General features: G+C 43.6%; 1 protein-coding gene across 2 annotated transcripts in view; it reads right to left on the bottom strand.

Moving 5' to 3' along the window:
* The window catches only part of NUP188 (nucleoporin 188), a 29,988-nt gene that overhangs the window by 14,610 nt on the left and 2,299 nt on the right, over positions 1-13,079 (bottom strand). The window contains exons 2-23 of one of the 2 annotated variants that reach the window (XM_086475925.1): positions 12,695-12,749; positions 11,994-12,067; positions 11,317-11,401; positions 10,566-10,646; positions 10,063-10,107; positions 9,353-9,445; positions 9,103-9,222; positions 8,481-8,692; positions 7,582-7,696; positions 6,594-6,794; positions 5,772-5,861; positions 5,145-5,210; positions 4,494-4,613; positions 3,910-4,036; positions 3,646-3,801; positions 3,177-3,303; positions 2,486-2,573; positions 2,316-2,392; positions 2,035-2,149; positions 1,567-1,687; positions 1,263-1,329; positions 701-829 (exon numbers count right to left, since the gene is read on the bottom strand). In XM_086475925.1, the coding sequence (XP_086332051.1) occupies positions 701-829; positions 1,263-1,329; positions 1,567-1,687; positions 2,035-2,149; positions 2,316-2,392; positions 2,486-2,573; positions 3,177-3,303; positions 3,646-3,801; positions 3,910-4,036; positions 4,494-4,613; positions 5,145-5,210; positions 5,772-5,861; positions 6,594-6,794; positions 7,582-7,696; positions 8,481-8,692; positions 9,103-9,222; positions 9,353-9,445; positions 10,063-10,107; positions 10,566-10,646; positions 11,317-11,401; positions 11,994-12,067; positions 12,695-12,749 (2,364 nt within the window). Of the gene's footprint in view, positions 1-700; positions 830-1,262; positions 1,330-1,566; positions 1,688-2,034; positions 2,150-2,315; positions 2,393-2,485; positions 2,574-3,176; positions 3,304-3,645; positions 3,802-3,909; positions 4,037-4,493; positions 4,614-5,144; positions 5,211-5,771; positions 5,862-6,593; positions 6,795-7,581; positions 7,697-8,480; positions 8,693-9,102; positions 9,223-9,352; positions 9,446-10,062; positions 10,108-10,561; positions 10,647-11,316; positions 11,402-11,993; positions 12,068-12,694; positions 12,750-13,079 lie in introns of both variants that reach the window. The other variant, XM_086475923.1, reaches the window with a different exon arrangement.

The following is a 13,079-nucleotide window of genomic DNA, read 5'->3' as shown; positions in this document are numbered from 1 at the left end:
TGTCAGGTCACCACACACAAGCTGCTGAAATGCAGATTATCAGAAACAACCTGCTAGCAAGGCTGGCTGGCTATGTGTCAAGTAAAGTTGGCCAGGAAAAGAGAAGAGAAGAAAGGAGATTCAACCATAGCTAAAGCAAAAGATTCAAGCCTTTAGAGAGCCACATAAGGCAGTTAAGGAACTCAACACTGAAGAGATCTTCAATACTTCCAGAGTACTTCAAGCTGCCTTCAGAACCGGACTGACCATCCCTAGCACTTCCAAAATTACAGCCCAAGCCTTACTACGATTTACTCATGAGCACAGCGTGACTTGAACTCTGGTGTTACCTGAAGAGACAGAACTTCTAACACTGGCTCTAATCCTTTTGCTTCTAATTCAGTGTCTTACAAAATTGAGTTCAAGTGAATTCTTTAAGAACAAACGTAACTGCCAGCAAACATTAAACATTAGAGTACATTTACCCCCACTGGTGTGCTCCAAATGTCATTTAGAAATAGAAAACCAAAACAACTGCATGAAATGGAGAGCGGACAGCAAAGATTGGAGCAAGCAAGGCTTGTTGCTCCAGACCACACAAGGCCGGCTGCCGCGGCCAGCTGCTCTGCTGATGCCCCGTTCAACGCAATCAAGTCAAAGCCACACTTCACACACCACTTGCTCGTTTCCTCACGCTGCTGAAAGGAAACCCACCACTCACCTACTAGACTGGGAGGCCATCACCATATCAATCGTGTCCACGCCAATTCCCATGATGTTGATGACCGCCTGCCCGGCTTCAGTGTTGGCCAGGCTGAAGATGCACAAGGACTGAAGGCTGGGGGCATTGCTGCGAGACACAAACGACACGGGACATCATCCCCAGGAGCACTCGCAGTATTTTGCCACGTAGCACTTAGAAAACTACCACAAGGTAATCTCTCAATTTCTCCACCATCACTGACCCATACTTCATTCTCCCTTCTACTTCCTTCAGAGTGGATACACCAAACAGGAAGGTGGATGGCAGGCTGCCCCACGACATGTGTTTACTGTTTTCTCTTTCTTCACCAGGTATTGTAGAAGCCAGCGTGGTTTGCTCTGCCCCTAATCTTTTTCTACTCTTCCTGTGCCCACTAATGCGAAAAAGAGATGAAACCAGCGCTACACAACTACACCAGTTCGCTCCTACTCATCTGCATTCAGAAACTGAAACAAAACGATAGCGGTTCCTGCACCGTAAGCCAGGCCAGTGCAGATCTGAAACCCATCACCTGTCTTACCTACTGCGAGGATCCATTTCGGGGCATAAATTCAGTATAGCATGGATCAACTGCAGAATTAGGCATCCTAAAACAGAGATGAAATGGACTACTCAGTTTTTGTGAAGATCTGTTGCCTAGTTTCTACTGTTTTCAAACAAATCACAGGATCTAGCAACACTGGTGGATGTACAAAACAAACCCCAAATGGCTGCTAGAGAGGGTAAGACGACAAAAAGGAAGACAAATTCACATATTTTGTCTGAGAAGACAGGTGATCCTTTTTTTCCCCTCCTCCTCCTTCTAGCCCCTTCAACTCCCTTACCAATTTTCTCTCTCACTCCATGAGAGTTATAACGCCACTTGTGGTAATTTGGTAACATCTCCTTCAGGACAAACACAATGCAGGGCACAAGTCCTTGGCTCTGGGTGCTGCCAAGTTGTCCCTAGGATGAACAGAAATGTTATTGTCCCCCTTTGGGTGAAAAGGACAAGAAACCTTCTGCAGGAAGATATGCCATATGTCTTTTAAAGTACGAGAAAACTATCGAGCACGGGGACAGATTTACAAACAATTTCTATTCTTCTGCAGATCGGATAAATCAAACCAGTTTTTTGAAAGACTCAGACTACAGAGGAAGCACGAGCAGTAGCGTGGAAGGGAGCATTGACCAACGGTTACTCAGAGAGCCCCGCTGCGCAGGACATCGATCTGAGACACGGCTGTCTGTCCCTCTCCTATCCTAACAGCCTACAGCTGATTGCACACGCAGACCACTCCGGAGGGACTCACCCGGACAAGAGTTGTTATCAGGTTCAGGAAGGAGATGGTAACACTGTACTCGCCTTGAGGCTGTTCTATGCTCATCAGCAGGTTTCCATAGCCCCCGGCATTCATTCCCTCTGCACTGCGAAACGAGCAAGAGGGTTTATTACATGAACAGCAGGAGCCTGACACCGGTGAGAGATGTCAGAGGCACAGATTTCACAGTGGCAAAATGTTCTTACGACATGTTATGAATAGATTAGGCAAAAAAAAAAAAAAAAAAAAAAGGTGGGGGGGATCATTAATACCTAATCACGTGATTCATACTGGACACTGGATTGGCAACAAATGGTAAGAACCCTGTATGGTGGAGGTCAGTCCAAACCTGCAAGAGAAAAGGTACAGATATTCCCTCTCGTTCACATACACATGTCTACCAATTCTCAAACCCAGCAAGCCCAGAAGATCATTTCCTCACCTTGGCTGGCATCCGAGCCGCCAGCACTGTCAAACAATTGACACAAGAAGCAATAACATCCACAGGGGGAGAGATTACAGTTGTTAGCCTACAAAAGAGAAATGGTATGCATAAAATGCGCTGCCTCCTGTGGTCTAGCCTATATACTGTGGTTTTAATCAAAAAAACTTCTCTCGCTGAAGTACACAAGTATTTAATCTAAGCAGGTAAATACAGACAGCAGAGTCTGCACTTTCAGTCTAGACCTGCGACCTCCCCCTCACGCCTGAGTCATACCCATTTACTGCAAGAGGCAAGGCTGGCAAGACAGCAGATGTCACAGTGAACCGTAATTATGCAGCAGAACATCAATTCCCAGGCAGTTAAAACCGAGAGGAGAGTTAATAAGTACACCTGGAAGTTACTGCTCTAATGATGCGTTCTATTCCCCTTCCATGTAAATACAGCTACCAATAAAAACCACCTTTAAATGGATAAAATTGCATAACATTCAGGAAAGAAGTGGAAAAGCACCGAACAGTGTGTAGCCCCAACAGTTTTGAGAAGTGAACACCAGTCTTGGGGAGTTCAAGTGCTGAGCCACACTTCTCATAAAGCTCTTGCTAAAATTAGTAATTAGCCCTCCTCCCAGCTCGTTATACCTTCTCAGGATCCTCCACTGCTAGTGGCTTCACGCTGGTCAGTGACTCACCTCTGCAGGAGCATGTAGATTCGCGATGTGATTGGCAGAAGGCAATCAGCTATCGATACATCGGTGCTGATGACTTTATGAACCAGATCGATTATTGGCTTGACTCTCTGGCAATGCTGAATCACATCTGGGTAAAGAGAACTAACACTAGACTGCGAAATCATATTTAAGCAGTAAAAAAATCTGGAACAACGCACATTAGTCTTGCCACACATCCCCACGATCATTCCCCATACCAAAACCCATTTATTTTAATCTATCTCAACTTTTCCCTCATCTAAAATCTATCTCATTTCACTACATGCTCTTGGCCTTTTGCAGTGAATAATAATAATTTAAAAAATCAGGCTTCTGTGAAAGTATTCCATGCTCTTTAAAAAGTATTCAGAGCTGTTCAATCCTACTATTAACCTCAACTTGATACCGTTAACAATTATTTATTCTCTCTTATACTGACAGCCTATCTCACCTGCTGTCGATACAACATGGAGCAGCATCTCGATCTCACAGGTAAACAGTGTCCAGCTGCTGTAGGAATACTCCCATCGTACCAGATAAGCCCGATCATCCAGCATCACTTGGCCCACTGTTCCTTGAGGTATCCGCAGATTTGTTTGACCTAGTCCTAAAGATTGAAGAAGCAGGTGAAATAAAGTCACAAATCTACCCATGAGTTAGAAGCCAGATAAAGAACTAAATTTCAATAAGAAAAGGTTGAGTGCAGCTTCCTTACCAAGGGGATAGAGGAGCTTTGGAGCCTGTCTTCGCCAAAGCGTGCCATCTTCATGAGAGATCACATCAGGGGGTTTATGCTTGTACAGTTCGATATAGAAGGACATTTTATCCAGGAAACTGTACACCTGCATACAGAGAGAGCTTAACCAATACAGCCGAAGAGCCAGACCATCTTAAAAATTAACCACCCAGGTCATTTCGAGGAACAGGAAAGTTTTCTTGACGTGTACAGTATCATTCTAACACATCAACTCTACCAAAACATTATTAGACAGCCCACATGTCCAGTCAAGTCTCATCTAATGAACCAGGAACTTCTTATAAGTGAAATACAACCTAAAAGGTTAGGCAGTATCTTAATTTTCAGCCATTAAAGTTGAAGTTTTCTAAAAGCCAAAAAATCCAATACCCTGCAACAGCACTGTCCACTGCTCTTTGACAAAAGCTTAATGTCTGTTATCTAAGATTGCAATTGAGATAAGCACATGTGATGGAAAGAAAGAATCAGACAGCATTATCACACAGCATGTTATCCCTGTCTTGAAATAAATCATCTCCCGAACACCGAGAGAGACCTTGTACCTTTTTTGCAGTAGATTTATCAGACACAAGGGCTTGGAGCAGCTGAAGAAGAGGAGTGAGAAGATGGGGGAACATCCCACACACACTGTCCAGGATAATACCCAGACCTGCAGTAGGTTCCTGGTGGTGGAAACAGAAAACAAATATCTTATTACTAAAAAGAAATGCTAAAATGGTCTTAGTACAGCACAAGGATACAGCTCCTTTTTAAGTTGTACATTTAACATTAATCATGCACAAAAGTATCACTCCAGCCCTTGCACAGACTAAAGCATGAGGCATTGTGCAAGATAAGGCAGGAAGTAAGACTGTAATGCGTTACATCTCACCCTAATTCTGTGACAACAAAAAAATAAGCACAACGCTTTTGCCAGCAGTTAGTTCAGTCCTTGCAACCCCAGCCCTGGTTTAAACTATCACCTATATTAAAACTTGTTCCAGTATCCTTCAAGAGTAAAGCCAAGGCTGTACCTAAAAGGCAGGAAAGGGCAAAAGTAAATCAAAGATAGATACAAATGGACGCTAGCTCCTCAGGCCCTCCTAGAAATTAACTAACTAAATACCATCAGTCTGTTCCTTTCCTAAAAGGGTAACTTCTATCAGGCTTTAGTTAGAAGCGAGGTAGGTCAAAGAAGTTGCCAGCACACTCACCGTCTTCCAGAAGAGCTGAGGAATGCTGGAAGCTGCCAGAACTTCACATGCAGCGTCAATTATATCCTTCAAAGGAAAAGAGGACAAAGAAATAAAAGTTACTTTACACAGGGGTGTTTCATGCCAACCAAGTTCTGCCACATTTTTGGAATTTAAGTTTCCATGTTTACCAGCCAAGACCTAACTTCTTGCTCCAGTCAAAACAGAAAGAAACACCCAACACACCCAAACCCAGAACACAGAGAGCCTAAAGCCACGTTCCTTATCATGAATGGACTGGCCAGGACAAGTATGTCCATTGTGTCTGCAAAGGGCTATATGATGTCTTCCCACACTTGAAAATGGAGTATGTATTATTTCCGTTGCTTTGGCAACTAGTTTCAAATCCACAGGACTTCAAGTGCAAGACAGGCTCTTTCCTTTTTAGTCAGCCAGTCTGCAGAGGTTACTAAGTTTGCCTTGTTTAAACGCAGAGGAAAACCAGCAAATCACTCTTTTAGATCTATCCGAGTCACGGAAAGTTTGCAGTCTCAGAGGCAGATTTACAATTTAACAGAAGTAACTAGCATCAGTTATGACAGGTTATTCTAAATTAGGCAACAGATGCAATGAGCCTTGGAAGCTTACCTGCTGATTGCCCAATGTATGTAATTCCAGTGATGTCAGGACAAAGGAAAGGAGTCCATAAATACACATACAAGCCGTGCTGGCGGTACACTGGAAAGAAAGAATACTCAAGGCCATTATGGGAAAGACTACAAATTACAGAACACACTGTAACTGTACTCAATCCGCTTTACAGACTGAGCAACTGCCTTTTTCGTACATCCTTGCTGCAGTCAGCAGAGGGGCAGCCAAAGAGGAAGCAGTCATTAGTTAAGTTCCACACTAACACGAAATATTTCACTGAAATGAGAAACCTTGCCATTACCATTATCATTAGAAATGCCTTCCAAACCTAAAAAAAAAGCACTCAAGTGTTCACAGGAATCAAAAGGACTTGCTTTCACAGGTTTCTGCCTACAAAGTAGCTTTTCTCTCATACATGGTATTGTCTAATGAAACCATAGACAGAGAACAGCGCAGAGTTAAATCACCTCATATTCAAGAACCACAACGGCAAGTACACCTACGAAGGGAAACCAACAAACGTCATTAAATGCAGTCTACTCTGCTCAAAATAGATATAGTTCCTCAACTTACAAAAGCTTTTTTGTTGGGTTTTTTTTTCATTATTTGCGCATAAAAATCTGTTTCATTTCAACTTGATTTCTGATCTTCACTGAAAGAAGGGAAGATGATCAAACACGCTTTACTGCATACTCTGCTTAAGACTGCGTTTAGTTTGAAAGAACATTGGTTCAAAATCATCCGCCTCCCCTCATACCTCCACACGAGCTGCAGTTAAAAACCTTCAAGAGCTTACGTGTATGATTATAAGAAACTCACATTCTTCCCCCCACTGCTCAGCGACCGCAGCAGCTTTGTCAGATACTGGAAAACATTCAGCTGGATAGCAGTGCTGCCCATCCTCCTGATAATATTCGTGGACTCCTCTGGGTTTACAGTGTGACGGAGCAGAGCCCAGGCCAAAAGCACCGGAGCATGATGTGAGACATCCCCCAACTGCAGCAGCTGATTGTCCATCTCCTGTGCAGAGACAAGACAAAAGCAAAGTAATTGAGATCTTCTGAAAACATTTCATACTCACCAAGCACAAAGCTGATTGCATCTTCTTGCTAACAGTCACCTTTCCCTTGCAGGTAATTATTTCACACATGCCACCGACCAAATTACATACTTGAAGCCTCAGTCTGTTTTTCTGCATGGTTTACCGACTAATAGTTGGTCTAACCTCAAACGATCTCTGTCCTAAAAGCTCTGACATTACAAATCTTTTGTTTCATTCCCTTCTGGAAAGTTCACACTGACTATTTCTGTGCACACACCTTTCCTTAGAGAAAGGTCCAAGATAACCAAGGAAATAAGTGGGAAAGGAATTAATTTCATTTATTTGCCACAGAATGTTATGTGGATGGTAGTTCTTACACTTGGTCAACAAATCCCAGGATCAGAAACTCACAGATATAAGCTTTAAACAGCACTGGTTGGGTAACAACAGTAAGGTCTGTATTGTTAGGCCTGACAAGGGGTTACTCCTTGATAGGACGACAGGAATTGGCCTCAAAGTTGCACCAGGGAAGGTTTAGATTGGATGTTAGGAAAATTTCCTCTACTGAAAGAGCGGTCAAACATTGGAACAGGCTGCCCAGGGAGGTGGTGGAATCACCATCCCTGGAGGTGTTCAAGAAACATGAAGATGTGGCACTTCGGGACACGGTCTAGTGGGCATGGTGGCATTGGGTTGATGATCGGACTCGATGATCTCAAAGGTCTTCTCCAACCTTAACGATTCTACACTCTGCCAGTGCTTTACCTGGTGGATGCGCTCATTATTGGCTAACTTGTGCTCCTGTGTCCTGTCATCCAAGGCACGCTCATGGAGGGAGTCAATTTCCATGCCTTCCACCAGAATAAGAGCACTGAAGTAGCTACAAGCAGGAAAAGAATAAAAACAAGTAGGTCAGAAACCTTATTTAAGAATTCAGGGCAGGCAGGGGGGGAGTGTTAAATCATAAGTGGTCAAAAACAACCTTTAGTTCACTTTTATTCAGTTGTTCTTTAAAGCAGTAAGAAATTACATGAAAATAACAGCAGGTAATCCAAATTTTGTCTTGAAATGCAAGTGTACGACAGATTACAACCTTCAGAACTACCATTTCTAGTCTGGTTGAACAGACAGGAAAAAAAAAAGGTCACTGAAAGACAGCTTGTCCACCTTTGTAACTCCCAGTCACCCGGCAGGATTTTCGTTCCCGCTGGCGGCAGCTCGAGTTAAGTCCCATGCAGCGAAGTGAAGACATTACTGCCGCTGGTCAGCAGACCCACGGTAGCTCGAGCGGAAGCACCACGGTTAACAGCACAGGTCAGAGGGAGAGCACTGGCCTCCACGCAGGTAACAGCCGGGCTACCAGCACAGGACTGCGAAGGTGCAGTTTCACTTCACCATCAGACCACCCAAGAAGGAGCGGTGGTCTCTTCATTGCCATTCTTACCAGAGGTGCCAGATTAAATACCTCTCTACTTTGCAATCACACGTTCATTTTGTCACAAACCTCCAATGTGACCAGAAAAGCTATTTGTCCTTCACCACAATAAGCTAGTTTGAAATAGCAGTGATTTTAAGAGGCAGCAGCCAGTATTATAAATGCTTTTTTCCTGAGGAAAACAATTGGTTTGCTCCGTACTCACTTCACAAATATACACGGTGCTTACCCAATACGATCCACCAGGTGATCCATGCTCTCATCTACCAAATGTCTGTTGGTTTGTCTAGTGCCAAATCCCTGTTCTTTGAACATCTTTGCAAACGCCAGAAGCTCCTCAGATGCCATTTCAAAGTATGCATAGTAGAGGAAGATGACTTCCAGGAGCATGGACTGCTCACGGAGGCATTGCACAAACCAACGGGAAACCTGACGTTCCGTCTGCACAAGGAAAAGTTCTACCATCATGTGTTGAAGCTCACAGGTCAGTCAAAGCAGTTACAAACTGAGAAGTGTTGGAGCGTTTCGACAGTTCGGGTGGCCAGCGGTTTGTACCAATGGCAAGGAAAGCCACTATAAATACAGTGTGCTGATGCCGAGAGACTATGAACAGCTACACATAAACGAACCTGTCAGCCTAGGGCTACCAGTGGATTTATTACAAGGAATAATACGCTCCATGCAACTCTGTTTCTGAGCAGAAGTGTGTTCTGTTACAAAGAAAACAGACTGTAGGTTTCTCAGACCAGGAGAAACATCCTTAACTGCATCTGCACACATGCATTTTCCAGCCCACTATGTATAAGAAAAGACTTTATAAGTTTGACAAATAACAGCGAGAAACAAAATACCATGAGATTTCCATGTGTTTCCCATGTAGGAGCTTCTGCTTTGTACAGCGCTTCGAACTGTTTGCGGTAATTAGGGACTAGCTCCTTGTCCAACTTTTCAACACACTGGAAGTACTGTGCCTTAAACAAACACAGAAAGAAATGAACTTCTCCCACACTTTTTACAACCACAAGTGGACAATTACCGCAAAACTTACATATTTAGCCTATTGCAATGACACCACAGCCAGGACAAGGTTGCTGTACTCACTGTGTAAGGGTGCCTCTCATCCTGAAAGTAAGTGAGGAGGTGGAGGACGCAGCGCAGAATGCAGATCCTCTCTTCGTAGTAATAGTCAGCGAGCTGGGAACACACAGTGTCAGCAACAGCAGCGGGGCATGGCGCCCGACCCCCACACACCTCCCTCTCCACACACTGCCAAGGGCCTTCATCACAAGAACATACACTGCTCAAACATTGCTACGGATGGAGCTTCAACTTACTGACTTACCTGAAAAACAAATAATTAACTTTACAGACCTCAATAAAACATGCCCACAGGGACGTGTCCGTAATTAACGCTGCTAAGTGAGAAAACTTGGAAAAGAAAGACAAAAAGACAGAGAGGGATGAGCTCTCATTCCTCCCCCCTATTATCCTCTGTCAGATATGATCATCAGCCTCCGTTGCAGAGCTGTCACTTCAGACAACATATAAACCTACAAGCTCTGGAAAACAAGGGAGCGCACATCTGCCCGGCTAAATTCCATGATATTAAGCCTAAAATTCCCTTCCTGTAGCAGCTATTGACACTGTTCAAATCTATATCCATATCCCCCTACTTCAGAAGCATCTTCTAAAATTTGTTCTTTATATGAAGGAATACTTCAATCATTCCAAGATTTTCTGGACCCACAGAAATAAAACTGGTTCTTGTCAAGAGATCTTTTCAACAGGAAATACAAATGGAAATGACTAACCTTCAGCATCAGAGCCTGACTCTGCCTTTCATCCTGAAGAACTGTCTGTAAGCAAAACACAACAAAATAAAGAAATACCTACAGACAAAATACGTATTCACAAAATAAGACTGAAATAACCAAAAGACGTTTTTATTTTCCATTTCTTTTGGAAAGACAGATTCCAAAAGCACAAAGCCAAAACACTCATTTTTAACTACACATTTGTTCATCTCCACTCACTCTCCTTCACAAATCTGTAGCTTTCCTGTATTCCTGCAATAGAGAGAGGAGCTGAGCTCCTGCAGCAAGATTCCAGCAGGAAGAGGCACTAAAAGTCAGGCCTGGATATCTGCTCTCACAGTTCCTTAAAGCGGCACTTGAGCATTGTAGGTTCAGAGCAGAAAAGCTACAAAGCCACTTCCAAATCAGAACTCGGACTTACATGTGACCATATGCATCAACAAACTACTGGTATTAAGGAAAGATGTGGAGTAAACAGAACATAAACGGGAGCTACCGACCTTCAGAGAGTCCCTTGTCCCTCTGTAATCCTCCTGAAGATAGCACTGTAACAACTGCACGCTCTGCTCTTCATCCAGACCCTGAAAAGAAAAAAAACAAGAGATGCTCTGAAACGAACCAAAAGGCAACCGAAGTCATTAAAGATGAAGATTCTCGCCAAGCATTCACACAGCTCTTCTCTGCAAAATAAGTAATTGCTAAAATACGCCAAAAGAGAATTTTTGCAGCAGGCAGATGCTTGCTTTAGTCAGCACTTCTGTTGGAAGCAAAATACCTAAGCTTCGACGTCACTCAGATGTAGCCAGTTTCACTTCAGCAAAAGGAGCACAACAGTCATTTAAATAAAGGTCCCGCCACCAGCCACTGAATTCTAAACTTCTGGCTGGAAGGAACATAACCCTGCAGGTAAACAGACCCTGCTTTCAAACACGGCAACCGATTTCAGGGCCACCAGTTTTTAAGCTGAGCAGTTTCAGATGTCTTGAAAGAACCCAAGAAAGACCAAAAGCGGGTGAGTGCTTCTGAAAAGCAGGGACGTTAACCTGAAAAACCAAAGCACCTCGAGGTCACTCATCGCTTCTGACCCACAGCCTCAGAGCGTACTTCTAACATCCTTCCGATATTTTGAACTGAAAGGGACTTAAGTTTGCCCCTATTCAAATTCAAGAAGTTTACTTAAAAATCAGAGTGCAAACAACAATGCATTCCAAGTGCAGGGATAACAAATAAGCAGGGAGCACCTTCACTCACCAAAAACTTGCTGACCCTCAGACCCAACTCTTTCAGTGGAGCAGCTACATCTTTATCAGCTTTTATTTTTTCTGCTGAGGTCGTACTAAAGAAAAAAGAAATTTTAGTTAGAAATTAAAAATGCAGCATTCTCAAGGAATGAAGTAAATCGGCCTAATTTCAAAGTTCCGTTTTATCAGTTTAAACTGAACCTTTGCTTTTTCCTCAAGGGCCTTTCAATGTTTCACACAACAATGTTCCATAACCTTCCCACCAGACAAAACTGAACATTGCTCATCATTACTGTAACAAACACAGGCTATATTTGTTCTACCTTCCCCAGTGAGGGAATCAGGATATCTTTCTGGGACGACTGTGTGTTAAGAGGAGTCACTCCCCCGCAGGCAGCACACTGGCTCATGATCGCTGCAGCTCAGCAGAGACAAGGGTTAAGAGCCACCCAACGTTAATAATGACAGCAGAACCTGCTGCTACGGCTTTCTGGTCTGTATTTCACGCCCAAAAACGTTATGTGGCTTAAGCACTTTCTGTTGCTGCTCCTCTCCTGAAATCTCAAGTCACGCAAGAAGGTAAAAGTCTATTTTTATGTAATCAGACAGAAATACTCAACGTGCTCCCCTGCTTACTAGAAGATGCCATTTTAGAGGTTAATGTCTAAAATCAGGCAATTACTATACCTTGGCGGTTTGTAGTATGAAAGTCCCTCTAACAATCTCTGCCAGTGCTTGTTCAATTCTGCTGCAATCTGTGCCTAAAAAAATAAGAACCAAATACTACTGAACAGATTCTTCAACGTACGCTGCTGAGATCTGTTAAATTTAAGCAAAGCAAAGCAATTCCGCCACCACAGAGAGACAGGAACAACACAAACATCTCTGATTCAGACCGATTCGAGGTGCGTTACTGTGAGACGGCTCGCTGCCCTGCCTAGTCTTATGGGAAGGGAGGGGAAACAGGAGGCAAGGGACTGTGTTCAGAAACATTTGGATTTCCAGCCTCTGGGCAAATTCTTGAAAGCAACAGGCTCCATCCCTGAAAATCAGGAAGCAGGCTGTCCCTCCCATGAGTACGCCAGGCCAGCCATCTAGGAAGGAGCACTTGTGTCCGCTTCAGAACGGGAACCACCTTTTCACAGACACCCTTCCAGGTAGATCATGAAGGAGCTATAAACAAGATGACCTCTGGGGGTCCCTTCCAGCCCAATCCACTCTATGATTCTGACGAGTAGAGGCGACAGAGGAACAAAAATTGCACTGAGGAGGAGTGAAAAGCAGCAAAACACATTTTCACTAATTTTCACAGAGATGTACAAATGATGTATTTGGCCAAGGAGTCCCTTCAGCGACAGACAAACCTGCTTAGCCAGACACAGACTTACTGGTTCTCTTAAAGCTGATCTGCCCAGAAGAATTGTCCATAATTCTCTGCTGCTCCTGTGAACAAAAGGTGGAGAGTATTTTAATGATGAACACTATTTCAGGCTTCCATTTAGCTTATGCCTTTTCAAACCTGCACTTAACTCAGAGCAGATCACGCTGCAATGTAAGAAAAATTACTTTGAGCAACAGAAGTTTTTAGCTGACCAGTTTCAGATGTCCTGGGCGAAGCCAGGAAAGACCCAAGAGGGGTGACACCTGATGCAGCAAGACTCGCAGACTGATATCAGAGAAGCATCGCATTTGTGTCGGTTCACGAGCTCAATTTACATTTGCTACTTGGATGTTTGAGGTTAGTAAATGGAAACCTAACGAAAGTATAGACCA

This window comes from Leptosomus discolor, chromosome 19 (assembly GCF_034619465.1).
Source record: "Leptosomus discolor isolate bLepDis1 chromosome 19, bLepDis1.hap2, whole genome shotgun sequence".
Lineage (NCBI taxonomy): Eukaryota > Metazoa > Chordata > Aves > Leptosomiformes > Leptosomidae > Leptosomus > Leptosomus discolor.
Note: the sequence above shows the minus strand (reverse complement) of the source record. Positions and strands in the feature narration are given on the sequence as shown.